At 37.3% G+C, this 26,635-nt stretch overlaps 3 protein-coding genes across 7 annotated transcripts in view; 2 read left to right on the forward strand and 1 right to left on the reverse strand.

Annotated features, from left to right (window-relative positions):
* cd99l2 (CD99 molecule-like 2) overlaps window positions 1-714 on the reverse strand; it is a 28,565-nt gene extending 27,851 nt beyond the window's left edge. For all 5 annotated transcript variants that reach the window (XM_066714906.1, XM_066714904.1, XM_066714903.1 and 2 more), the window contains exon 1: window positions 491-714. In XM_066714906.1, the coding sequence (XP_066571003.1) occupies window positions 491-551 (61 nt within the window). In that variant the 5' untranslated portion in view covers window positions 552-714. The remainder of the gene's footprint in view (window positions 1-490) is intronic.
* A 5,738-nt stretch (window positions 715-6,452) lies between these two features.
* LOC136759833 (high mobility group protein B3) lies at window positions 6,453-10,851 on the forward strand. The gene is made up of 5 exons (XM_066714907.1): window positions 6,453-6,472; window positions 8,683-8,883; window positions 9,110-9,246; window positions 9,361-9,535; window positions 9,760-10,851. Exons 2-5 carry the CDS (start codon window positions 8,734-8,736, stop codon window positions 9,913-9,915), a joined length of 618 nt encoding a protein of 205 aa, XP_066571004.1. The 5' UTR covers window positions 6,453-6,472; window positions 8,683-8,733; the 3' UTR covers window positions 9,916-10,851.
* A 9,376-nt stretch (window positions 10,852-20,227) lies between these two features.
* Window positions 20,228-25,203, forward strand: LOC136759602 (mitochondrial ornithine transporter 1). The gene is made up of 7 exons (XM_066714591.1): window positions 20,228-20,429; window positions 20,783-20,911; window positions 21,517-21,775; window positions 22,030-22,170; window positions 22,583-22,755; window positions 24,160-24,318; window positions 24,903-25,203. Exons 2-7 carry the CDS (start codon window positions 20,842-20,844, stop codon window positions 25,025-25,027), a joined length of 927 nt encoding a protein of 308 aa, XP_066570688.1. The 5' UTR covers window positions 20,228-20,429; window positions 20,783-20,841; the 3' UTR covers window positions 25,028-25,203.
* Window positions 25,204-26,635: the final 1,432 nt, after the last annotated feature.

The raw sequence follows: 26,635 nt of genomic DNA on the forward strand, positions 1-26,635 counted from the left end.
ACTCCCAAATGAAAACACCACTTAACCGATTTACAAAGGAACGGAATAAAGCCCGTTATATCCCCCATAAAGACCAACACATATGCTGACAAAAACACTGATTTGAGTTTGATTCGGGTTCTAAAGGTTTTATAGACATTAACTTCAATACTACATGTAGCCTACCTTATAGGCTATACAACGTGTGAACAAAGACAATGAATATGCAACATGCACTAAATAACAAAAGACCACGGGATGCAGATGTAAAGTGAATGCTTTTGATTAAAAACGTGTTCATCTCAATATCGCCTATAGAACAATACAAGTGGAGAATTAAACGCGTATTGCGTTTTGATGAGGAAATCAATATATTCATCAAACGGATACCTAGAAGTATGAAACCTTCATGCATGTGTCGAATACAACCAAGATAATAGAGGACTGGAGATAAAGAAAATGCAATAGTTTAGTGAGCATGCAGAGAAAGGTGTGGGGGGGAAACGCTTACCTTTCAAAGCGAGGAAAGCAAAGACCGCTAACAAGGACCATGCCGTCAATTTAGCCATCATCGAAAATTGAGAATAATGTGATTTGATCAGACAAGTTTAGTAGTTAAGTAAAGTTATCGTGGTTTTCCTTTCTTCTTCAAAGCGCAGGAAAAGCCCAAAAGCGCTGCGACAGCTGCATTGGACGGACCGTCTGCTGCAAGGAAGTAGCAGCTCGCCAGCCAGCCGCGTCACCAGCGCAGGGCGGGTCCTGGGCTTGGATTTATACTCAGCGCAATTGCGTGCGAATTAAATACGGTGCTTGTGCTGTACTGTTATGTCTGGACTCCAGTTTGTAAATGTGCATAATATCCCATGACATGTGTTTATTGTGTTGTTGCAAAACGGAGATGCACATGCATTGATAGGTCCGCACAAAGAAAGCAAATATCGTTCAAGTAGAGGCTTACCTCTCACTGTCACCCAGATCTTTTTTTTTTTTTTACTTTTGTACTGTGTGCTTATATTAAGATAGTTATTCGTTTTAATCTAGTGAGAGGGTTGCAAAAGGGCACAAATATAGTAGTAGGACTAACACATTAATTATTAGCAATTTGTACCAGGCCCAAATAATTTTCATGTATAATGGAATCAAATCAGTTTAATACAGAAAGAATTGGGGTCAAAATATCTATTCATTGTGAAACTGTGCTTGATTATAAATACCGAACAGTTTTTAAGCAGGTGTTTTGAAAATTAGAACTATAATCTGAAGTACAGATATGTTAAAAGAAACACATATATCTGGTGTTCAATTCCCTCATGCTACTCCATCATGTTTCCTACACTGGCTCCAGATCTTGGCTCACATCCAGTTCAAAACTGTGTCTCTTATCTCCCATTGTCTCGACCAGACTGTACCCATCTACATTCAGACTCTCATCTCTCTTTACACTCAATCCCGATCACTCTGGTCTTCATGGGCCAGAAGACTCACTGTACCCACTCTTTGCCCTCCTTCCTCCAGTACCCTCTCCTTTTCCACCCTTGCCCTCAAGTGGTGGAATGACCTTCCTGACCACCTTTTGGCGATTACTCAAGACATCTCTGTTCAAAATTGTACCTTTAATACAGCAGTCTAATCCCTTTTGCACATACCTGGGATTTAACTGAATGTGTAAACTTGTTAGCTCATTGTACTGGGATGTATACTTATTGTATTTTGTACTGATTCTATAAATGCACTTTGTCATGAACGGACTAGTTTACAATTTAAATTCAAGTATTCCTACTATGCTTAAACATATGACTTTGTATTAGAATCAACATAAGGTGAAAACAGCATTTTGCAAATATGTTTCACTGAAGAGGGATGGCCGGACTGGGATCACATGGAATGGCCTAGAATCCTGTGAAACATTTAGCATCTATCAGTGTGAGCATTTGCAGATCACTGTAATTGTACGCTGTTTATGACAGTGAATTACCCAGATTTCCCCTGAGGACAGAAACACAGCCTCTGTAACCCATCAGGTAATGTTTAAGCTTACGAAGAATACTGTTTAACATGCACACCCCTTCACTAAGGCTGAATGCATGTAGCAGATCATTACTGCCTTGCTATGTGTCCTGGGCCTTTGTGGAATATGGTAACAAGTATTCCTGCTGGGCCAGTGTACTGCATTTCCTCCCTCCCCAACCTTATAGTATGTTAGGATTGAGTTATATTATATATTGATTTTATATTCACAGATCATTATGAAAGGGTAATAGGAATTGGACTCTAAGAGTCACTAAGTGTATATTATTACACTGTGAACCTTAAACTATAATCTATTCTATATTTGTATTAATTTTAAGCATTAAATATAACTGTATTGTTGTTGTTACTATTATTATTATTATTATTATTATTATTATTATTATTATTATTATTATTATTATAACAGGAATTAACATTTATGAAGCCTACATTTGAAATATCTAGAGAATTGTCTTACTGAAATGGGCCAGAATGGAAATGTCATCATGTATTTTATTTATGATTTTATCAGGAATTTATTATACAGCCCTGTGGAGAAGGAATCACCAGTAACTACTAGATCCCTTATTTGTTTAATTATTTAAAAAGTATTCTCTCTCTGCAGCAATATTTAAAGTGCTGAATTAAATGATTAAAACAAGTTGTTTTATACGTGTAGTACAGCGTTACAGTTAAGATTCACTTGAAATCAGAATACAAGGTGTCAAAATATCCCTGCTTTGGAAAGATGCAGCTGAAAAGAAAAAGTCCATAATTGAGGAAGGCAGTCTATCACTGTGCTGGGTTGTCTATTTAAAGACAAGTGAGTCAGAGTTACTGTCAGGGGCAAGAGCCCTTCAAAATGCTGTGACGAACTGCAAATGTTTCAGAAGTCGAATTTCAGTTAGCAGGGAAGCCAAGTGAGTAATCAGTTGGTGTCTAAAGCATTACTTCCACTTTTGCTTGCATTGCCTACTGCTGCCAGACAGGAAGTGCCCCTTTAATGCTTTCAGGATATCTCTCGGTAGCTGCCCTACTTGCTTATATATCCTCCGACAGAAAAGTTTGCATATTGGTCAATAATTCCAATGTGAGCACCAGAATGTGCACAAGTGCCACTGAATAGGAAAACAAGCAAGGAAACAGGTGATTCAAAATTCAAAGGTTTCTATTAGGGTCCCCATGAGACCTTAACATGATTCCCATATCAGAACATTTGTACCAGGAATGAAAATAAGACTCATATTGCGTAGCAATCGGATCCATTCCAGAATATACAACCTGCAATGTCCTTTGTGTCAGCCCATGCCGTGTGCTGTATTTGTAGTGCTTGTGGCCTTACTTGGAGATAAACTGCACACAACTACATGTTGGGTTAAAGCAATACTATTTGAAAAGGCTTTTCTGTTCTGTAATTTTAAGGAAGACCGACAGCTCATTAAACTTGTCATGGATCAAACTGCCACCCAATGGGAATCTTATTTCTATCCCTGCAGTGTAGTCCTCCTGTCACAATGAAGGCCACTCTGAAGTCTCCACAGGAAGAAGGTAATAAGCAATCACTGAGCAATCAACCGTTTACTTTATATTAAAAACGTAATCCCTCTCCCTTCCCGAGTCTCTGGGCCATATCCAGAGATATCCTAGGTACGGCCATGTCACGAAGCTGGGAATGTCACTCTGTAGTTTGAGCAGGATAATGCTGAAAACATTGAATTGCCTGCTGAAAGTTCTAACCTCAATCCAATAGAACACCCGCGGGATGAACCAGAACAGATAATCAGGAAAATAATGTAGAGACCAAAAAGTAAATCAAAGATATCAAATATTGAAGCTGTACAAAACTGCTGTGGTCACAATGGCAGAGTATTTATCCCTTTAGGACCAAAACCGGGCATACATCATACTGAGTACATGGTGAATAATGGTCTTTTAGAGTATGCTGTCCAAAAACATTGTATGATATAGTGTAGGCCTACATACAGTTATACATAAAATGCAAGAAAAGTCATGTTGTGTAAGTTATCATTTCAAATTCTGCAAAACTGTTAGAACAAGTCAAACATATCTGATAATTTCAAAGATGGATAGATGTAGGTTTCCAAATGGACAATACTGAAATTATTCTCTTTATTATGAATACTGCAGGGAAGTGTAAATCACAAAAAGCAACGTGTTCCTTTTTCATATTAAAGCAGCTCATGTATAAACCAGTATTATGGGACCACTCACTGCAGCAGAGTACCATATATCTAAAATATTAAAACCATTAATTACAGTACATATCCCACAAAACCAAAAAGTGTAATGCAGTGTTTCCTTACAAAGAAAATACCTGATCTGAAGACATCAGACAGACAGGTACCAGGATATGTACAGTGTATTCTGTTATATTGCATGGCAGCAAGACCTTTGAGCTGTGATACTTTTGAAACATCAAAGCTTGGTTAACATATGCAGATTTATACATAGTGATTCACACTTTTATATCGTAACTGATCACTCTTGGCAGGACTTCAGTGAATTATCCTTTTAAATAAACACAACAATAATTTCTGTGTTCTCTCTTGTACTTGCAGTACTACTAAGGAAGTTCAATAGGGTCATTTAAAATGGGTCATCTTCCATTTTATCAATGTTCTCATCTTCTTTAAGATCCTTTCCCTGCCTAATATATTTAACTTGGCAGTATAAGGGACACTACAGTCTCTGTTTATATTTTGCCCTTATCTCAAAAACATAGAACGTCAGAGAACAAAATTCAACCTCTAGGTTTAAATGCACTATCCCTGTATAAAACAAAGATTCCCCTTAGTCCTTAACAAAGTCCTTTCTCATCCCTTGGAACCATGAGAATGAATGATGTTCAGGTAAAACACATGCTTTTCACACCAGCTGCGTAGTTTAATTTTGCCCAGTTAATTTTCAAGAAAATGCCTGCATGTTTTCAGTATTTGTAATAATAATAATAATAATAATAATAATAATAATAATAATAATAAGGAGAAAAAGAAGAAGACATAGACGATAAAGAAGAAGAAGATAAAAAATGCTTCGCCTGATCAGTGTAAAGATAAGTTCAAATGAGAGTGATAGGTATTGTGATTACAGCACATACATCTTTGTGGTATGTATCCATGTTCATAAACAACAGATCTGAACCTCAATCAACAGGCACAACATGCACTAAAATGTAAATTGTCTCTGTTGTTGGCCTAGATGAAACAACTTATCCAATTAAACTTGCAGACACAGAACTGTAGAAACATATTACTGTTGCATATTACTGTAAAGGTATCAGGTTTGAAGTCTCTTCAGAAAAAATACAGGTGTGAGAATAATGAGAGAAAGGATCGTTCTTGAGGTGATTGCCTGAGAGACATTATGTTGCCCATTACTGCATTGTTATTGTTTTTTTCACTTATTTAATATGTTAGACAGCAATGCTGAATTTGGTTTTATTCGTGAATATAAGAGACGTGAATAAATTGGTATGACTGTATGAACTTGTGTGTATAAGAAATTAAAATATTTTATTAAACTCTTTAGCAATATAGGTTACTACCTGGACAGTGCAGTAGCACACACACACACACACAGAGAGAGAGAGAGAGAGAGAGAGAGAGAAATCAATATTGTTTATACATATTGTCCAATTAATCATAAAACTGACTCAGGGAAGAATAAATAAATCATTCAAAATCTCAAATTGTGTTACAACAAATCTCTTTATTGGTGAGCAATTAGGGACTTTTCATTAGGTTTGAATACTCATCTACTCTTCTCGCAGAAATATAAACTGGCCCTACATCAAAACGCAACTCTGCAGATGTCACTTCTATGGGTTCTTTCTATCAGATCTTTATGAGAAATTGAAACTTTGCATAACACAATATCCCCAATTATGGTATTTAATTGCAAATTACACGTAATAGTATGTTACATATTTTGAAGTGTGTGTTTCTTGATGTTCTTTTTTATTTTTTACTATATCCTAATTTTTACCTTTACAAAATCATCCAAACTCCACCTCTACTAAATGGCTTTTTTAACAAAACATTCAGAAGAAGTCTAGACTAATAAAACGGCGAGGCTTTTTGCAGATTAAACGCCATTTCGGCTGTTGTCCTGCACAGTGTGGCCCGTCAGACAGCAGCGCAATGTCACCGCGGCGGCCGCCCGTCGCGCCGACACAACCCAACTTCTCCCGGACCTTTAAACTTGTGTTTATGTTGTGCAGGAACTTTTTACGCGGCTCTTTTTCGAAAGGCGGGGGCGGACACTTGTTTCTCGCTCCGGCCAATCGGCGGCGCGACCTCATGAATATGCATTAGGCGCTGTCCAATGGGAGGCGGCGGAGGTTGTTTGAAACCGGAGAGCCCGGCAGCCAATCAGGCGGCTCTCGCATGCAGCTAGCGCGAGGCTGCACGCTCGCCTTAAGAGCGCGGCGCGGGGCTCGCGGCGGCACAGCGCGCACAGGCAGGTACGTCCAGCGGCCGGTCCGGCTCCCAGTGCGGCTCCCAGTGCGGGTGTCGGGCTTCAAAATGTGGTCTTTCGGGCTGTAGTGGGTGTCATCTTTTTCTTTCTACTCGGGAAAGATGCGGTTTTAGTTGGCCTCATCTTTGTGTTGAAAATTGTACTGCTTTTGAAATATCATTTAATATGCTTTAAACGACGTGTAATACTGTGGTAAAATAGTATTTATTTATTTTGCCTGCGACTGTCTTAACCTTTAAAACGATTTAAACTGAGTGGTTTAGGATTTAAATGTGTTCTCCGCTGTCGGTTGATGTAAATGTAAAAATACTAAAATCGTGTCTAAATGTCTTGAGTGAGGCGTTTGACTTGGGCAGTTTTTGAGTTCGGTATAAATCTATATCTGTATTTTTCGGCTGTAGTTTTTTTTTTCTTTTTTTTTTCCTCTAGGTATTTTTCCCCCAGCCTTTTTCTGTCATAAATGTGAAAAGGAAATAAAAGCTTTAATGTCGAGCCCGTATTCTCCACACGCATTGCTGCTGTTGTAATACGTGAATATGGCTGGCACTGTAGTCCATAAGGACGAGGCGGCCCTTTTAATAGTTACACTTGCGTGTTGTTTTTCTCATTTTAATGCTCATTCTGAGTTGAAACCCTTCGTTTTCGACTGGGTTCTTTTGTCCTCATCGTTAGCCGAGAGGAAATGTTGAGAAAAACACGAGAAAATGCCGATTATTGTTTTTTAATCTCTGCACTTCGAGGTTGTACTGAGTGCATTAAAATGGCTGGCGATTAGAGCCATTGACAAGAAGCGATTCTCACACGGCACAGACCTTCAAACTGTTCAGGAGAAAAAGCACGCCGAGCCGTCGAAAAACCGTAATTGTTTTCGTTTTTCTCTTTAAATTACTTTCTCTAACATCGTGCGTTAAATAAATGCCCGTCCTCGACGTTTTTCGGTTATTTTCGACTTCGTCTGTTTTCCCACGAATGACTAAGTATAGAAATGGCTGGCGCATAGTCTTTGTTACAGACAGCATTGCACCAAGCGGTAGACGAGGATACAACTTTAGAAAATAGTTAAATTCTCCAAATCCTAGCTTCACATTCACGAAACCTCTATCTAAATGAAAAGAACAGACTCTCTTTTAACCGATCCTTTTGTTTTTAGCATTTTTGCGTTGATGGATGTATATAGGATTGCCTTTGTAAGCCGAGGGGGTGTGTGTCGCTTTGTTACAGCCATAGCAGCCTTAAGCCTTCCTCTATAGCTCGCTGAGCAGAAGCCATTTTAGCGAATGGGAGCTATGGCAGAGAATAGCGAAGCCTTCTCTACACCGCCAGCACCGATACTATATACATGTACTGGGAGAAAAGTCAGCTTTGCAAGTATAGGTTTTAAACTTTAAAAAACGGTGATTTTTTTTGCAAAGTAAGAATAAGGTAGGGAAGAAGGTTGCATTTAAGGGGGAGTTTCTTTCATGAGCAAGCATTTCACAAAATGGAAGATGAATTATTGGTGTTGATGACCCGCTTTTCTCTGCACGGACTCCAGTTGCAGTGCCAGCCTCGCCACGGGCTCCGGTACCGGCGGGGCACTTAATGACTATTACGCCCGTGTTAATACCGGGGCTTGGGCGGGGGCACGGCAGAAATATGGCGGGGAACATAATGGATTTGATTTGATTTTTATTTATTTTTTCACTTTCGTTAAAACCACAAACCAAACAATTCTGCACATTTTAAATTTAATTTTAAAGTGTCATCTATTTCGATGTATATTAATCAACTACAATATGCAATTATACATACACTTGTTTTTTCCCTAGTTAAAAATAAAAGGACATATTTTGATCCCAATACAATTTTGTGGATCTGTTGTGCTTTTAATAATTCTGGAAAGTAGGTCAGACTTAAGTTTTTATTTATTTATTTTTTATTTTTTATTTTATATATACATGGGTGAAAACCTTGATTTCAGGAAAAAATGTATTATTTTTGTATGAACCTAGCAAGACAATTTAAGACTGGTCAAAATTCAGTGGAATCTCTTGAGGTGCATGACTTCATGTATGAAGGACATGCCAGACACCAAATGCACAAAGTCCTCCTGGGAAATCTGTTGTAATTAACACATTGATAATGTCAAATGGTTAAGAATGCTCAAATAGTGGTTGAATATGTGGGTAAAATTATCTCTTGCATTTCCCTTTTTAGAGTACTGACAAAACGAGAAAAACAAACTACAGCAAAACAAAACTGATCACAATGGCTAAAGGTGACCCCAGAAAACCCAAGGGCAAGATGTCTGCCTATGCCTACTTCGTGCAGACTTGTCGTGAGGAGCACAAGAAGAAGAATCCAGAAATCCCAGTCAACTTTGCAGAGTTCTCCAAGAAATGCTCAGGAAGATGGAAGGTATTGATAAGTAGTCAAGGTTAAGAAATGTAGTCCAAGTGCGTAAATGGGGCTCGGGGGTGGGCCTAAGGTTGGTGCTTAATGTTTAATTGATCTGACTCATGATCTTGATCTTATTTGGTACCTTAAATGTGTACCTTCGGTGCATTGATTATCTATAGGGGCTGGAGGTACAACGCATTCATCCCTAAACATGATCTAATGTCCATGTCTGCTTGTTTTGTAGACCATGTCAGCCAAGGAGAAGTCCAAGTTCGAGGATCTGGCAAAGCAGGACAAGGCCCGGTATGACACCGAAATGAAAACTTACATGCCTGGAAAGGGAGGGAAGAAGAAGGACCCCAATGCTCCCAAGAGGCCCCCGTATGTTTATTTTGACTACTGTAAACTATTAATATAAAATACTCTGGATGGCATGCATTCTGTAGATGTTGTACCATGCTTTTAAAAAAAAAAAAACTTTTCTTTTCCCAACAGGTCTGGCTTCTTTCTGTTCTGCTCAGAGCAGCGCCCTAAAATTAAGGGTACCAATCCCAGTCTGAGCATTGGAGAGGTAGCCAAGAAGCTTGGGGAAATGTGGAATAAACTCAATGACACTACTAAACAGCCCTACTTGCACAAAGCCAATGAGCTGAAGGAAAAATATAAGAAGGTACTTTAAATATGTATATTGCTGTAAACTTGAAGCCTTTGTATTGTTTGGGATTCCTTAATCACCCATTTGATACTTTTAACTCTGCAAGGTTCACATTGTTAAAATCCATTCATATGATCTGAAATTGGGATGGTGTAGGGCAGTTCATGTTATCTGTTGGTTTTGTGGTGACTGACTTAACCCCTGCTAAACTGAGATCTGAATTTCTGTATCTCCTCTAGGATGTTGCAAAATACAAGTCCAAGGGTAAAGTGGATGGGGCTAAAGCTGCCCCCAAGGCAGCCCCCAAGAAGCTTGACGACGATGATGACGATGATGATGATGAGGATGACGAGGAAGACGAAGAGGAGGATGAGGATGAAGATGATGATGAATAGGTTTCCCCCCCCATGTTTTTTTTTTGTTTTTTTTGTTTTGTTTTCTTCCCCCAGCATGATTGCAATAGGGTAGGGAAAACACTGGAAACTGCATCACCAGCCCCATCCCTCTTTATAACCCTGTTGCTTATGAAGTTAAAGCTCTTCAGTTTAGCTCCACATGCTGTGCTGCAAGATTTGCAACAATGAAATTGTAAAGAAAATAAAATCACACCTATCCTCCCCACTCTATGAAACTTGCCCCAGCCCACTGTATGTGTGTGTGTATATATGTCTTAACACTTCCATCTCTCTGGTGTTCTCCTGGCTCATTGTACTTTGCTGGCTGAGTAACAGGAAGTATTTAAACAAGTTGTAGCATTGCAAAATATATACATTTTTTCCCTTCCCTTTTTTTAATTTAATTTTTTAAAGAGAAATGTAAAGTGGTGTGTAACTGTATATGGTTATTGACTTAGTTTTTTTTTTTCTCCTTCCCTCCTGGGTTTTAAATTGTACAGACATAGTTTGTAAGACATGTACCAATATTGTGGCATATACTTGAAGCTGTGGAACGTGCTAAGCTACGTTAGAATAGTTTAGAAACTGCCACTTTCGATGTATGCTACAAAAGAGGCTGGTGTTTATTTACACTGTTGGATTTCTCTTTAGCTTCAAGTGTCTTTCTGTATATAGCAAACTAGCATTCTGCTGCAATTTGGTACAGGACGAGTGTGAATAGCATGGACATTTGGATTTTATTTTGGTTTTCAAGTGCGTTTTTTGTTTGGTTTTAACTGTTGTAGGAAACTCCCATTTGTTTCAAAGTGGAGAGAGTACAACTGTTGATGTTAATCCTGTACTTAAAAACTTTGCAACTAAAAATATAATTTCATTTTTGTATGTTTAGAATGCTACAATGTTTTTTGAAGTTAATAAAACCGTATTACATTTTTAGATCTGTTTGGGTCATTTATTTGCCATTCTTATGTATTGTAACTGTCAATTAGGTTTTTAAAGGTATCTAATGCTTATTACCAGAACGCTGAAGTCCAATTAATTTTTTTTTTTTTTTCTCTGCTGAACAGTGTGGTGTTTGGGTGTGGCTTTTTGTAGTCCAAGCATACTTAAATAATGGAAATTAGTCTTAAAGGAAAGTTATTAAAGTTTTAATTGCATTGCACTAGTAAATATCTTTTGGATTTTTTTAAATTTTTTTTGGTTTTTAAGGTGTAACACATGCAGTAACTGTATAGTAGAATTGATTGCAATTTCTTTGAGTACTTTTGCTTTACGTAATGCTATAAACCTTAGTTGTGGCATTTGATGCTGCAGAGTGGTATACATGGAGTTCTCTGGTGTCCTCTTGGATTCAAATGATGTGCATTGGTGTATTCACGAAGTTATACATTTCCTGTTGCTTACAACACCAGATTTAAACACTGGGAAAGCTGCATTACAATGACTTCTGTTATCTCATTACTAGTTCTATGAAGTCTAATTATTAAGAAAATGCTTTTTTTTTTTTTTTTTTTTTTACTTCCTTCTATCTCGGCAACAGTTGGAAAGGATAATGTGGAGAAGTAATTGAAATGCAAATGTTTAGTTTTAGTCATTTACTATGAACAAAACCTTGGTGTGTGTACATATATTGCAGTTTGTGTATTCTGTAGTTTGTACTCCTCTGAATGATGCATTTTGCATAACTGAAAAGTGTGCAGTTCGTACTCTGAAATCTCCGTCGGTGACTATTTGCCTGTGGAGTGGTGTTGCCAGCAGTGCTTTGGAGCGTGGTCGGCGCTCTGCACAGTTCCTTTGTATTAATCTAATTGGTCTGATGAGGTCATCACAGGGCCTATTAGCTTGCTCTTTTCTTTTCCTTTTTTCAGCTTTCAAGGTGAAACGTGAGATGCCTGTGTGTGAACGGGCCTCGGCCGCCGATACTATAAGCGGTGTCACGAGAGCTCCAAATGCTTCGGTAATTGTAAAGCCAGCAGACAAAGCGGGGGATTAAAACGTTTGAGCTATGGATGTTAAGAATGACATCTGCAAGACACAAGTCATTGTTCAGTGTTTGGCTGCTTTAGCCACTTTCTTCCAGTTAAAAATGCAACAAAAGTATGGAATTAGGATGTCCTTGGATTCAGACACAAACTGCTTGTGTTCCTTTCACACCTATGTAGTGTGGCATTAGCAAAACATGACTTTCAAGTTCGACTTTTACCATAATGTAAATGTAATTAAATTTAGCATGATCATTTCCTTTTGCAGCAAATTAGCCAGATTGAATGATCAAAAATCCATGCTCTCCTGGATTTTGTTGTAGCACGCTAGTAGCATACTTGACACAATTTTAGAAGAAATTTTGAAAATTATGATTTTTGTTTTGTTTTCTTAAGTGTTCTGTTCTGGTTTTTATTACTTTAAATTTCCAATCTATTACAAATATTTGCACAAGACTGATATCCTAATTTATACTCTTCACAACTGGTAGGTGTCTACAACAATAACTATTTCAATTACATTTTTCTTATATGTTATTGTTTTTTGTTGACGTTTTAGTGTAAGGATCAAGGAATTCACATGGACATCAATCAGAAATCACTAATGGGATCTTCAACTTACATGAAAATCCTCTTCTAATACAGATGTTGCAGGATATAAGGTAACCTTTATTTTATGTGTATCTGTTTCCTACCCCAATGTGATCTGTGTTGACCCCTTTAAGAAAAAAAAAAATTGAATCCATATTGGTAAAATACAGGAACACAATGCATATTTTTTTTTACCTTTGATGTGTTGGAAATGTTTGGAAATGACTACAGTGATTCTGAATAACTAAATGTCTAAACACAGTAATTTATCAGGTGAAACTTGATTAATTGCTCTTCTCATTACAGTCTGTCTATTGCTGTGTTGTTTGCATATGTTTGCTCTCTAACACCCAGCAGCTGCTCTGCCGTGCTGTTAGGCTCCCCAGACAGGACATGTTTGAACCCCCCTTGTCACCATAAGGAAGACTCACACAGAAAACAAATATGATCTTTGTTTCCTGACTACATATATATTCCAAGCACACTAGGTCACAGTTCTTTGTTTAAAGCACGGATTCATTTTGAACAGGTGATCAGAGAAGGAAAGAAACATTACAAAAGTCTTTAATGTGTTCCTCTTTACTGCTCTACATTATATCTTTCCAAAAGTCTCCAGTCAAATCATTTAACTTAACAATAAAAAATTAAATAACATAGTTACTTACAAATGACTTCCACTGTAATATACAATTATTTAAAAATAATTCATATTTATAGCAGGTCTTAATGAATCTGTGCTTTAAAATGAATAACGTGTTATACCAAAATAATAAGTAGTTCTAGCCTCCTATTTAGGCCTGAAAAAGCCTGGCGTTTACCTCAAGATTACCTCACATTACCTCAAGATATGGATAAAAGCTCTTTTACATATATGGACCCATTTATTTCAACCAAATGAAATAATTCAAATTACGTAAAAAGTGGAATGAAGTAAGACTTTTCTTGATCAATAGTACCGCCTTGTGGCTAAATGTAGGAAAATGAATTGTGGTGTAGTAGCCCCAGAATAGCATAGACTCAAAGTGATTTACAATGTGAATAACAGTTATGCTGGTGCAAAAAAACATGTGACCAGATAGGAATCATACCTTGCACAATAAATAAATTAATACATAAATAATTAGGAGTTTAGGATTTTAGATGTAAGTGTCCACTGATTTTCATGATTGAATTTTAATTCAGTTATTGTTATTTACTTGGCTGTTATTTATTTCTCTGCTGTCTATATATAAGGCAGTCTTCGAGAGTTGCAATTGTTTTATATATATATATATATATATATATATATATATATATATATAATGACATTTGTATATTTTAAAGTTACATGGTCATTTTTCAATTCAGAATGTTATTTTGTGTGATGCAATGGAGTACAATAGATGAACTGAAAAAATTACATTTCCTTAAAAACTTGTTTACAGCTTGAAAACCATTTATAGATCCTACTATTGGAATACAATTAATATGTTGTTCAAATGTTTCAGAATCTTTTGTTTTGAAGGATTATTTATTTCTTAGCAGACACCCTTATCCAGGGCGATACAAAAGTGCAATAATGCAATAAGGATAAATGTTAACTAATGAAAATGTATTACAATTATAGTTATCATTATCAATTCAATATTAGTAAAATTTGCCAAAGATACAGTACTGTGCAAATGTTTTAGGCAGGTGTGAAAAAATGCTGTAACGTAAGAATGCTTTCAAAAATAGACGTTAATAGATTATATTTATCAATTAACTAAATGCAAAGTGAGTGAACAGAAGAAAAATCTACATCAAATCAGTATTTGGTGTGACCACCCTTTGCCTTCAAAACAGCATCAATTCTTCTAGGTTCACTTGCACACAGTTTTTGAAGGAACTCGGCAAGTAGGTTGGCCCAAACATCTTGGAGAACTAACCACAGTTCTTCTGTGGATTTAGGCGCCTCAGTTGCTTCTCTCTCTCTTCATGTAATCCCAGACAGACACGATGATGTTGAGATCAGGGCTCTGTGGGGGCCATACCATCACTTCCAGGACTCCTTGTTCTTCTTTATGCTGAAGATAGTTCTTAATGACTTGCGCTGTATGTTTGGGGTCATTGTCATGCTGCAGAATAAATTTGGGGCCAATCATATGCCTCCCTGCTGGTATTGCATGATGGATAATTATCTGCCTGCACTTCTCAGCATTGAGGAGACCATTAATTCTGACCAAATCCCCAACTCCATTTGCAGAAATGCAGCCCCAAACTTGCAAGGAACCTCCACCATGCTTCACTGTTGTCTGCAGACACTCATTCGTGTACTGCTCTCCAGCCCTTCGGTGAACACACTGCCTTCTGCTACAGCCAGATATTTCAAATTTTGACTCATCAATCCAGAGCACCTGCTGCCATTTTCCTGCTCCCCAGTTCTCGTGTTTTCGTGCATAGTTGAGTCGCTTGGCCTTGTTGCCACGTCGGAGGCATAGCTTTTTGGCCGCAAGTCTTCCATGTAGGCCACTTCTGATCAGACTTCTCCGGACAGTAGATGAGTATACCAGGTCCCACTGTTTTCTGCCAATTCTGAGCTGATGGCACTGCTGGACATCTTCTGATTGCAAAAGGAAGGAAGCATGATGCGTCTTTCATCTGCTGCAGTAAGTTTCCCTGGCCGACCACTGCGTCTACGGTCCTCAGTGTTGCCTGTTTCTTTGTGCTTCTTCAAAAGAGCTTGGACAGCACATCTGGAAATCCCTGTCTGCCTTGAAATGTCTGCCTGGGAGAGACCTTGCTGATGCAGTAGAACTACCTTGTGTCTTGTTGCTGTGCTCAGTCATGCCATGGTGTATGACTTTTTACAGTAAACTGTCTTCAGCAGCCTCACCTTGTTAGCTGAGTTTGGCTGCTCCTCACTCACTTGGCTGTTTCAGTTAATGAGTGTGTTTCAACCTACACATTGAATTGATGATCATTAGCACTGTTTGGTATAATTGTTTAATCATACACTTGACTATATGCCTACAAAATCCCTGACTTTGTGCAAGTGAACCTAGAAGAATTTATGCTGTTTTGAAGATCATCGAGTCTGTCTGGGATTACATGGAGAGAGAAGGAACTGAGGTGCCTAAATCCACAGAAGAACTGTGGTTAGATCTCCAAGATGTTTGGGCCAACCTACCTGCCGAGTTCCTTCAAAAACTGTGTGCAAGTGTATCTAGAAGAACTGATGCTGCTTTGAAGGCAAAGGGTGGTCACACCAAATATGGATTTGATGTAGATTTTTTCTTCTGTTCACTCACTTTGCATTTAGTTAATTGATAAATATAATCTATTAACGTGTATTTTTAAAAGCATTCTTACTTTACAGCATTTTTTCACACCTGCCTAAACTTTTGCACAGTACTGTATAAGAGATTATTAAGGTTAGAAACAGCTCTGGATTTTTCTCATATAAAGGCACAATTGTTTGAACCAGACCTGAAATAAGGGTCTGCTACTTGCAACTGTTCAATGCTTAATACATTAAACACATTTATATGAAAGACAGGACAAAAGCATACAGATTTTATGAATGGTATCAGTTCACAAAATAAATACCAAGTTTTAAGGATCAAGGTGAACCACTGTCCAGACCTGTACCAGTACTGTGCTAGGAGATAATGGCTTTTCTCCTTTCTTCAGTTCAACAGCCATGTCTCTCACACCTAAAAATACAACAACACATTGGCTTTTCTTTTTGTTCATGACATACTTATCATGTCATTTTAATGCTGCTTGATTTGAATTGGTAATGATTCCTGTAAGGAGATAAAGGCACACTGTGTGCGTGTGTGTTAGTTCTTGTTTTTCCACCCATAACATCAAAACACCTTCCATATGGAAATATTTCCATTCTTTGAAATTAAACTCTAAAAAAGGAACATTGTTGGGGTACTCAGCCATGATGAACAGATGCAGGGGATTGACCTGAAGTAAGCCTTTGAATACTACCTAATTCTGGGTGTGTTTTTATGTAAGTTGGCCTGGAAAAATTGCTCTTTTTCCCCTTTCCTCAAATCAAGAGCCATGTTTCTCACACCTATCAATACATCAGAAGTAGTCTCTTTCCTCAGTATTGTGTGTTTTTTCTGTGTCGAATGGGTTATGTTGAAATTCTACTGTTTACATAAAAAATACATAAAGCATCAAATATGTAAAATACATCTAATACATTCAATCCATCAGCTTGTGGGATATGTACATTTAGTGTTAATTTAGTTGTTTTTATCTTTCAATACTACAGTATATCAAAAAGTATTGGAAACACTGGAGAATGATTCTGCATTCTATGGTTGGCATTTCATTTTGTTCATGACATACTTATCGTGTCATTTTAAATGTCAATTGATTTGAATCAGTAATGATTCCTGTAATGAAATATAGGCACTCTATGTATGTGTATGTAAGCAAAGATGAACCACTGGCAGAGACAATACTGCATTTGTAAGAAAATAAAGAATGAAGGACACGAAAACAAATTAAAAATCATAAGTACATAAGTAAATATACATTTAAATAGGACTAATAAATCTAGTAATTTGTTTCATAGCTATTTGTGGTCACAAGAGGGTCTGTGAAGAGGTCAGAGAGAGACCAATTAGACGGTCAGAGCCCTCCTACTCTTTGGCACTGACTGGCACTACTGGTCTTCTGCCCTGTGCTTCCTGCCAGCCCTGCCCTGTGCCATATGTTTTCCAGCCCTGGAGCTGTGGGTGCTGTGCTCCCTGTCCTGCTGGCTTCTCCTATAAACAGAGATACCATAACTTGCATGTTGACCCTGCTAGATTCACATTGTAAGTCAAGATTCACCCTTGACTTAGAGTCACATGATAAACAGGATACCTCAGGGATTGTCGCAAATAGCATAGTCATTTTCAGCCAGCAGGGGTCATCATTTCACAATCCTTTAAAATCACTTTTTTAATGTTCTTGCATTCCTGATCCATTACTGTTTATTCTGCACATTAGCAGATTGCATCACATTCTGCATTCCCATTCAAAGCAGGTTTATTTGTTTCAAGGGGATCTAGAAGATCTAGAGGCAACATGGTTTGTATCAGCTGTCATGCTCAGTTCTTACTATTGGTGTATCTTGTAGGGGTTTGACTGGAATCTCAAAGCCAAATAATAATTAAACAAGTGGAATATAGCTGACATGCCAGTTAAAAATGCAGGCAGCTATAATAGCAGAGGACCATGCAAGAATGTATTAAGTAATGTTCAAATAAATGTTGCCGTTCACAATAGGTTAAAACGTGTGTTTATATTTTGTTGTTGTTGTTAAAGTAGGCATTATTTATTTAGCATGTCAATTATGATGACTTTACATAGTGACTTTTTGTTCCAACACTTTTGTTAACTTGTAAAGAACTACCAGCTATTGACTGCCATGGATCTTAATAATGTTTTCTGTGCCCCATTATTTTGGAATACAGAATGTATTATACTTCATATTTTAATTAAATTTTACGTAATGGATATCTTTGTGATTCTAATTACAATAATCTAGCTAGAAGATATATTAAAGACTGCATTATCCCTGTATATTATTATAGGCACCTATATTACAGAAAGACATGTCTGTGTGAACTCATTGTCTTCATAAATGTAAATTATTAATGTGCACCAGGAGGGAGGGTCCTAGATTAGGTGGTGTAAATAACATTTTTTTATTTAAAATTTTGTGCAGGGCAACGGTGAGCGAAGTAAACATATGAGACAGAAGTCAACATTAGTCAGATTAAGATGTTATCAAATGCACTTTAACCCCTTTGGTGTATATACTGTACCCCTACAAATTGTATCTGTGATGGAGCTGGTTAAGGGATATAAAGTGAAAAAGAACAAACAAAAAAATGATTTTCACTTTGATACAAGCCATCTTTTTTAAATGTGCCAAGTGAAAAGTTGATTCTTAAGAACTATGTAAAATGAACACACCCATTTCTAAATGGATTACCTTATTTTCTTCTGATCTAATTATGTGTCGATATGAATATTAAATATTAGATTTGTTGTAACAAAATTAATTGATTTGTTGTTAATAATTATAATTAATCAACCCAAATGATACCTATGAATCTAAATACAGCCTGGTGATCCACATTGGCATTCATGTATGTATTCATTTTTAATGTGTAATCCCAGGTTGTTTAAACACATCATTCTCCATTAGCATTACACAGCACCCATACTCCTGCTTCACTCTCTATGCTAATATTTATTTTATTGTTATCTCTTTGAAAACTGGAGTGAATGCAAGATGAATGTGTTCTGTGCGTTTCCTAATAACGACACATTTTGATCATGTGTGTTCTGCAGTCCTTCAGTTGCTGCTTTATTTGCTGCACATCACACCACAGAGGCATGGAGCGAGAAAACAAAGCTGCCTGTGGATCTTGTATCTTTATTTTGATGTCTAGTGTATGCATAATAAAGTATTTGGCAATGACAGACCTAGTTCTGTCACTGCTTTCTGTTTGTTTAAAACTGACTTTTCAATGCTATCTGTTCACAGCAGTGTGGACACTGATTCAGATCATCTATGTGTAAACTAACCTAAAAGTTAGGCCTTGATTCATCAGTTGACTTAATGATTATTGAGCTTACTGCTAACTAGATTTATTTACTGTCAGTATTTTTACTGTTATTATTATTATTATTATTATTATATGTTGCAAAACATTGTGGACAAAATTCCGTCCCCAACAGTCAGAAACTAAACCTGATCTGAAACAATCTGAGGGGTAAAACAGGTGATAAGTAATTTCCCATGCAGATTATATTAAATCCCTGCTAATTATAATCCCTCTTAATTGTCATTTAAATTAGTACTGCATACCTCACACAGAAGAAAAACCTGCAGATTCCAGTTCCTAACGATTCCAATAACAAAAGGTACAGCAGACAAACCAATTGTAGTAACATTGACATAATGGTTAGCAAACAAATCTTGAGAGAAAACTATTTTCCTTGAAATTAATTAGTTTTCTGAATAACGGGCTACTACCTGAACGAGGAATAAAGTGAAATGTACACAGATAGCCTGTAGTATGTAATTAAGACCAGAGGTAATTTAAATCGTGGACAGAGTACAATGCTATGCAATGCCCGTGTGCGTTTTAATCTGTATTGATCAACTTCAATAATCATTTACTTAATTGTTCTCAGGTACCCTGTTTTTAATGAATTGCAATTAGTTAAAAACGTGTAAAACGCACAGGCTCTCTTCAGAAGATTGAAGTTATTTGTAGCACAACATCAATGGCAGGCGCTTTCCGAGAGTAAAATATATGGTTTATACAAATAAACAAACCTTTGCATATTTCTTCCTTTAATTTTAATGTGTTTGTTTTTACTGTGTCAGGTATATCCAAAAGTTGTTTTACACGATGTAACTAAGTTCTGTAACATTTACTAAGATTTTCCAATGCGTTGATGACAATATATGTATTGAAATAATGCTACAACTTATTTTAAATGGTACAAATAAATGCACGTTCATACAGTAAGTAGTGTGTATGTGAACTAAAGGTCAACAATTAAAGTAACGTAATATGTCACAAGAAAGGTCGCGTTCTGATTGCGCAGATTTCCGCAGTTCTGCAGAATTCCACCGATCCTATTGGTGGAGCAGCGCAGATCTACGCAGATCTGCGGAAATCTGCGCTGCATGAACACGACATAATCTCTGCACTCCTGAACCTTGTTCCTGTGACAGAGCAGGCTGGTCCAAACTCGCAAACACTGGCGCAGCGCACATGCATGCCTGTGTTTTTGTTGCGTTTTGTTTTAATTGGCTACTCTTGCAGATGCCTCTTTACCTTCCTAGATTACTTTTTTGTTATTTATCTCCGTTTTGTTTGCAAGTTCTGCATTAAAGTCTACGGCGCACAGGATGATTCTCTGGTTAAGGAACAGCCACTTTATCAAGTAAGTATAACGTTTTGGAGTCTTTGTATTAAAGTGGGTATATCTTAAATTATTTAAATCATTCAAATAAGCAACTTTATAACTATATTTTTACTTGCGTTTAAAAAAAAAAGATGCATACCATTAACATTTTAGACTTTAAATAAAGACAATATAATATTCATATCTATGACTGTAAAATATTGTAAAATGCATTTTATGTTTTCAAAATCCACTTAAACTGATAGAAAAGCATTTGATTTAATCTCACTAATGTACACAGCAAAGGCTCCAACTCTAGTCTGTTAACAAGTGTTTTTGAAATATGTTATACTATTGGAGTTCCAATGGCTTCTCCATTTGTTTAATTACAGGTGACTGAGACTAACATTGGCACAAGATCCTGGGGCTTGTCAAAAGACAAACAAGTGCAATGTCACTGGAGAGAGGGTCTATCCATCCCCTCATAGAGACTGTAATCAACCTCACTGCTGGGGCAGCAGGCAAGTGCAGCACTGCTCAACAGATGAGTGTTGGAGCGCTGGCCCTTCCCCTTATTCTACGTATTTGAGAGACTATGTTGTGAGATCATTATGCTTCAGCTTTATACAGAGACCCAGGCGTTTAATGGCAAGCTAATGCTCCATAATTTGGTGCTTCAATGCAATGCACTATAGTGGATGAACCTTTTAATTCATACATTTATATTGGTACATTTCACAAGTGGTAGTACTGTTAAAGAGACTGGTTAGGGAGACAAGGTGCACAGTGCAGTAAAGCTGAAGGAGTTGCGCATGTAATCCTTCTAACACGGTCAAGTAAGCATCATGCTTGTTTGACTGGTGGTTTCATGAGGATCCGCCAGCAGGTTAATTGAACCATTCAATGAAAGATCATGGTCTAGAAAATCACTTGTTCCATACACGCTCTGACACATAATTTCCATTTGCCATTTTATCCGTAGTCTTGTTTAACAAAGCCTTGTTATATGAAACAAAGTCATATGTAGTCTTTTGTTTTTGGCCTAATTTCCCACCCTTATGTCACTGATCCCTGTTTTTACACTGTCCCCTCCATCAGCTCGCTAGTGAAAATGCATGTTTTTCAGGGGGAGTGGCATGTGTCGCGTGTGGCCAGCCGTTCGACACAGTGAAGGTGAAGATGCAGACCTTTCCCACCATGTACAGGGGCTTCATGGACTGTTCAATGAAGACCTACAGGCAGGATGGTCTGTACGGACTGTATCAGGGCACAACCCCTGCTCTCCTGGCGAACGTGGCGGAGAATGCAGTTCTGTTTGCCTGCTATGGATTCTGTCAGCAACTCACAAGGCGTCTGTTTGGGATGGAGAGTGTATCAGAACTCAGGTCAGAGGTGCTGCTGAATGTATAAGATCTCTGCTGTTCATAAATGCCTGCTACAGATCTACCAATGGAGAGTGCTTATTTTGGTATATATGGGTTATGAATATTGCCCTTTAACTGTGTCTAGGGCACTTGACTGGCTGGAATACAATTTCAAATCCCTTCTACTTGGAAAACCAAAGAGTGACTGTTGTATTTCAGTGTCTAAATAATTAAGGTATTTTATACAAATCCGAATGTCCCCCTTTTTGTTTCAGTGATCTGCAGAATGCAACGGCAGGATCATTTGCATCTGTTTTCTCCTCATTGGTGCTGTGCCCTACAGAACTGGTAAAGTGCCGCATGCAGGCTATGCACGAAATGAAGGTGTCTGGCAAGACTTCCCTGGCTCGTCGGGTGTAAGTAATTCTAATCTATATCATAATCATTAGTCTTTGTTGATCCACTTATTCATGTTTGCACTTATTCATTTTACCAGTAAATATATATAACATAACATTTTCTCCTGCAACAAGCACAATTAATTGTTTTCAAGTTAGTTTTGAGTGATTTTCAAAATCTTAACAGATCTACTAATGACAATTAAATACGTTCTTAACTTTTACTTTTGTATTCTAGACCAAATTAATTTGTTACTGCCTTTGCTTTGTATATGCGTATGTATCTTTTGATGTTCTAGGTAATTTTTAATTTCTTATCTGTGGAAACAGTCACACTTATCTATTTCTATTTACAACTTCAAACTGTTTTATTTTATATTTTTTAAATACTTAGGACACAAGTGAATGCCTATGCTCATCTTTATTCTAGCTCCACCTGGTCTATAGTAAAGGACATCCTGAAAACCGATGGGCCCCAGGGCTTATTTCAGGGGCTGACCAGCACTTGGCTGAGGGAAGTACCTGGGTATTTCTTCTTCTTTGGAGGTTATGAAATCAGCAGAACTTTCTTTACCAAACCAGGACACACAAAAGAAGATTTGGGTAAGACCAGTCTGATGAATTTGGAAATAAGATTAAGCCTTTTTGATTTAGGACGTGTTTTATAGGTAACCTTTAATTATCAATTTCTTAACAACTGGAACCATTTCAATGTGATAAATTAACAGGTGATATGTGAAATTGTTTTGTAGAGATTTTTTTTAAAGAAAACAAACTCAATGACCAGAATTCCCTTAATTGATCAATAATTTCCACGTGTTCCCAAACTGTGGAAATTAGCGATTTAGGGTAACTGACAAAATGTACTAGATAGGGGCCCTCCAGGACTGTGTTTGGGCACCACTAATTTAGGCTTTATTCACAAGAGTAAATGCAAACGTACTTTGTTATTCTCACTTATCTTGTTGAGTACAACATACTTGTGTCCAGTTGGGACTTTTGGAGAAAAAAAAGGTTTTGTCACAGCAAGGTTTGCGGTAACTGTTCCTAGTGGAGTACAGGGATTATAAAGTATGGCGTATAAAGGGATTAATTACATTTAACAGTGAGAGTGATTGTCAATTCAGTATTTTATTAATTATTCTACTGTAGTTCTCATTGCATCTGAAGTGTCTAGCTAAAAATGGCCTTGCAAATGGGATGTAGTATTTATTTTTTATTTTTAAGACACTTGGTTAGAAATGTGGTATTTGAATGAACACTACATATGAATGAGTACCTATTAACAATTTAATCAAGTCAGTCTTTTGCTAACTAGTGCTAATTTGGGAAACTACATTTTCCCATTAGGTCACTGTTCTTGCGTTAACAATATTATGTGACCTGCTTACCTAGAAAACTAAATTGTAAACGTGAGTTGGAATTGAGTGAGGTCTTTTCTGTTATAACTGAGCCATAAACTTCTTGATGTAGTCTCGCTGATAATGGGCACAGTTCACAGGTGTCAGTTCACCTACATTCGCTTCTATTCATTATATTCTTTAGCAATTTCAGTGGAACAGTACTGGTTATAAAACTTTATTTCCACCGTACTTATGTAATGGGGTTCATTTTGGTTATAATGAGCATGTTACAAAGTAACGTAACCCCTCAGTAAAAAGTAGTACAGTGTTAAGCCTCCCGCTGTGGGCGACTCAGTCTTTTTGCGTAGATGACTTAACACTGTACTGCTCTGGAGCCGCTGCGGTGCAGAGCGCTCAGAGGGGTGCAGGTGGTGCATGGTTCGAATCCCGGGCGGGGAGCTCCGACCTGCATCGGGTACACTTACAATCAATAGTTTGATTCACACAAGTGAACTTCTGATACCATATGAATGTCTTTGTTAAATTGATTTTGCTGCTAACCCCCCCCAGTAAGAGATTACACTGAACTAGAGGTTCTGTCAGGGGTATCAATGGTTAGTCTTCTGGATCAGTTTGTCTTAATGTCGCTCTGTCCTTCACCCAGGTGCTGCTCCTCTTGTTGTGTGTGGAGGTATTGGAGGAGCTTTCTTCTGGCTTGCGGTCTACCCCATAGACTCAGTCAAGTCCAGAATCCAGGTTCTCTCGATGGCTGGTAAACAGGCAGGATTCCTCGTATCTTTTATCAACATCATCAGGACTGAAGGCGAGTCGGTTCACAATTAGTGAACCTTTGTTAATAAAATACAAATACCCCCCTCCCCCACTGTAAAGATGTCTAATCCTTAACTGTGTGATTAATAGTAAGTTATTAAGTTGTGTGAAGGGTGTCTCATTGTGTGCATTTCACATCACAGTTCTGTCACCCAAACTGCACAAAATGACATTTCTTCTACAATATCAGACACCCTTCACATGGCATATTAACTTATAGTATCAATCTCTATTAATTGTAAGGCACCTCTCATATATGCTTTCCACACTTAGGTTACTCTAGGGGCATATCTTAAATCAAATCCCCTATTGATAAAGACACATGGTACACTCCATCACTCTGAGCTATTAATGTAAAACTTGTAATCTAATTAACAGAACCAAAACCATGAAGATATTCTTAAAATAGCACAACCTTAAATCCTCTGAATTGCTCTGCGGCAGGCAATGCAAGTGATGAGATGGGCCATTTTAATGTTTACTGGTATGCAAATGTGAAATGTCTGACTGTGCTGAAATGCACCTTTTTACCTTGCAATGTTCTTGCTAAAGATGGCTTCTGCGTGTGTTTTTCAGGGATTTCTGCTTTGTACTGTGGATTGACTCCTACTGTGGTGCGTGCCTTTCCTTCCAATGGAGCACTTTTTCTTGCTTACGAGTTAACAAGAAGATCTTTGACAAGCCAAGCTGCAATTAATTGAGAATATATTATTTGGATTGGATTTTAATTAAATTGTACAGCAGAGCAAGTAAAAGAAAACATAGTAAATATATTTAGGGTTTTCAATATGTTTTTATATTTTATTGTTATGCTGGTTAATGTTTGTAACTATTTTATATTAGAATGCTTTGTTTTTTGTTTTGGCATAATTTCTTTTTTTAACCAATTTCCGATTTTGCAATAATAAAAAAAAAAAAAAAAAAAAAAAATTATATACATATATATATATATATATATAATGTGTATAGCAATGTATGCAATTTCCCCCATCAATCCATTTGAATATATATATTGTGGTTTGAATACCAGATTTCTCATTTGTCTTATGCAAATTTAATACAAGCAGCTACATGGAAGAGGTTCGAGATGCAATCTCAAGAAGAGTCTTAGAAAAGTTATGAAGTACAGGCACTTTTATGCAGACCAGACCGGAGAGAGAGAGCAGGGCCCACATGTCTGTCCTGTTATGAGTGGAAATCCGGTTTCTGCCTGATAACTGTTCAGGAAGACCCATATATGGTCAAACCTGGGTAAAATTAAGGCATATGTAATGTTTAATATACAGGAGGCTTGTATGATGCATCAAGTCAAATTGCTTGTGAAAACTGGTTCTTATCAGATCCTGTTCTTCTGGGTATCAGGGGTGATCTATAGCACAGTAAGACCGTGACCTTGTTTACACAGACACACAGGGAAAGACGTGCAGTTCTTCAAAAGATGTGTCAACAAATAAATAATTTCTAATTGTCCCTTTTTTAATGAAAAAAAAAATGCTTCAATTAGCAGTACGATACCATCCTTTAAAAATGATCACTATTACCGACTATGGAGAAGCTGAAAACCACATTTATCAATAAACATCCAAGAAAAATGTACTGTATATGGTATAATGTATGTTGTTTTTTTATTATTTTAATGCCTCTTCTGTCCCGCAGCTTTGCCTAGAGCCTTTTACAAACATGACTGGCTTTGAACGGTATGAGATTCTCTTCATCTGGGAAAGTATTAGGTGACGCATGGTGCATTATAGGTGAACATCTCTAGTGCAGGCAGCAGGTTGTTTGGGTGGCGGACAAGGATTTTCATGCAGAGACTGAGTTCACAACGCGAAGATCAATAATGACGCTTCAGAGTCGCAGACACCCAGTTGGCACTAGTCACTAGTAGCTTCAAGAGTCAATTTCACACACCTGGTTAAAGTTCAGTGCTGCTGCTGAACTGATTGCAGTGGTGAGGGTTGTCCTACTTAAAGTGTGAACAAGACCTCTATTGAGCAGCACAAATCCTTCAAACACACTACCTTTTCACAAGATGTGCATTTGTTATTAACAAATCGTTTTAGTTATGTTAAACTAGCCTTAAAAGAACACAGAGTGGTTACTGTAGGTCAGTAACAGTGGATCCTGGAACAAACCATTTTTAGATGGGTTGGCAGGGATTGATTGTTATATTTAATGATGAAACCATTACATGTAAATATATTTGTGTCTAATCCTTAACTGTATAATATATAATAAATAAATTACAGTGTGATGTAGGAAAATGTAGGATTTTAACACGTTTGCATTGCATTACTTCCTACTGCTAC

The sequence above is a fragment of the Amia ocellicauda genome, chromosome 10, assembly GCF_036373705.1.
Source record: "Amia ocellicauda isolate fAmiCal2 chromosome 10, fAmiCal2.hap1, whole genome shotgun sequence".
Lineage (NCBI taxonomy): Eukaryota > Metazoa > Chordata > Actinopteri > Amiiformes > Amiidae > Amia > Amia ocellicauda.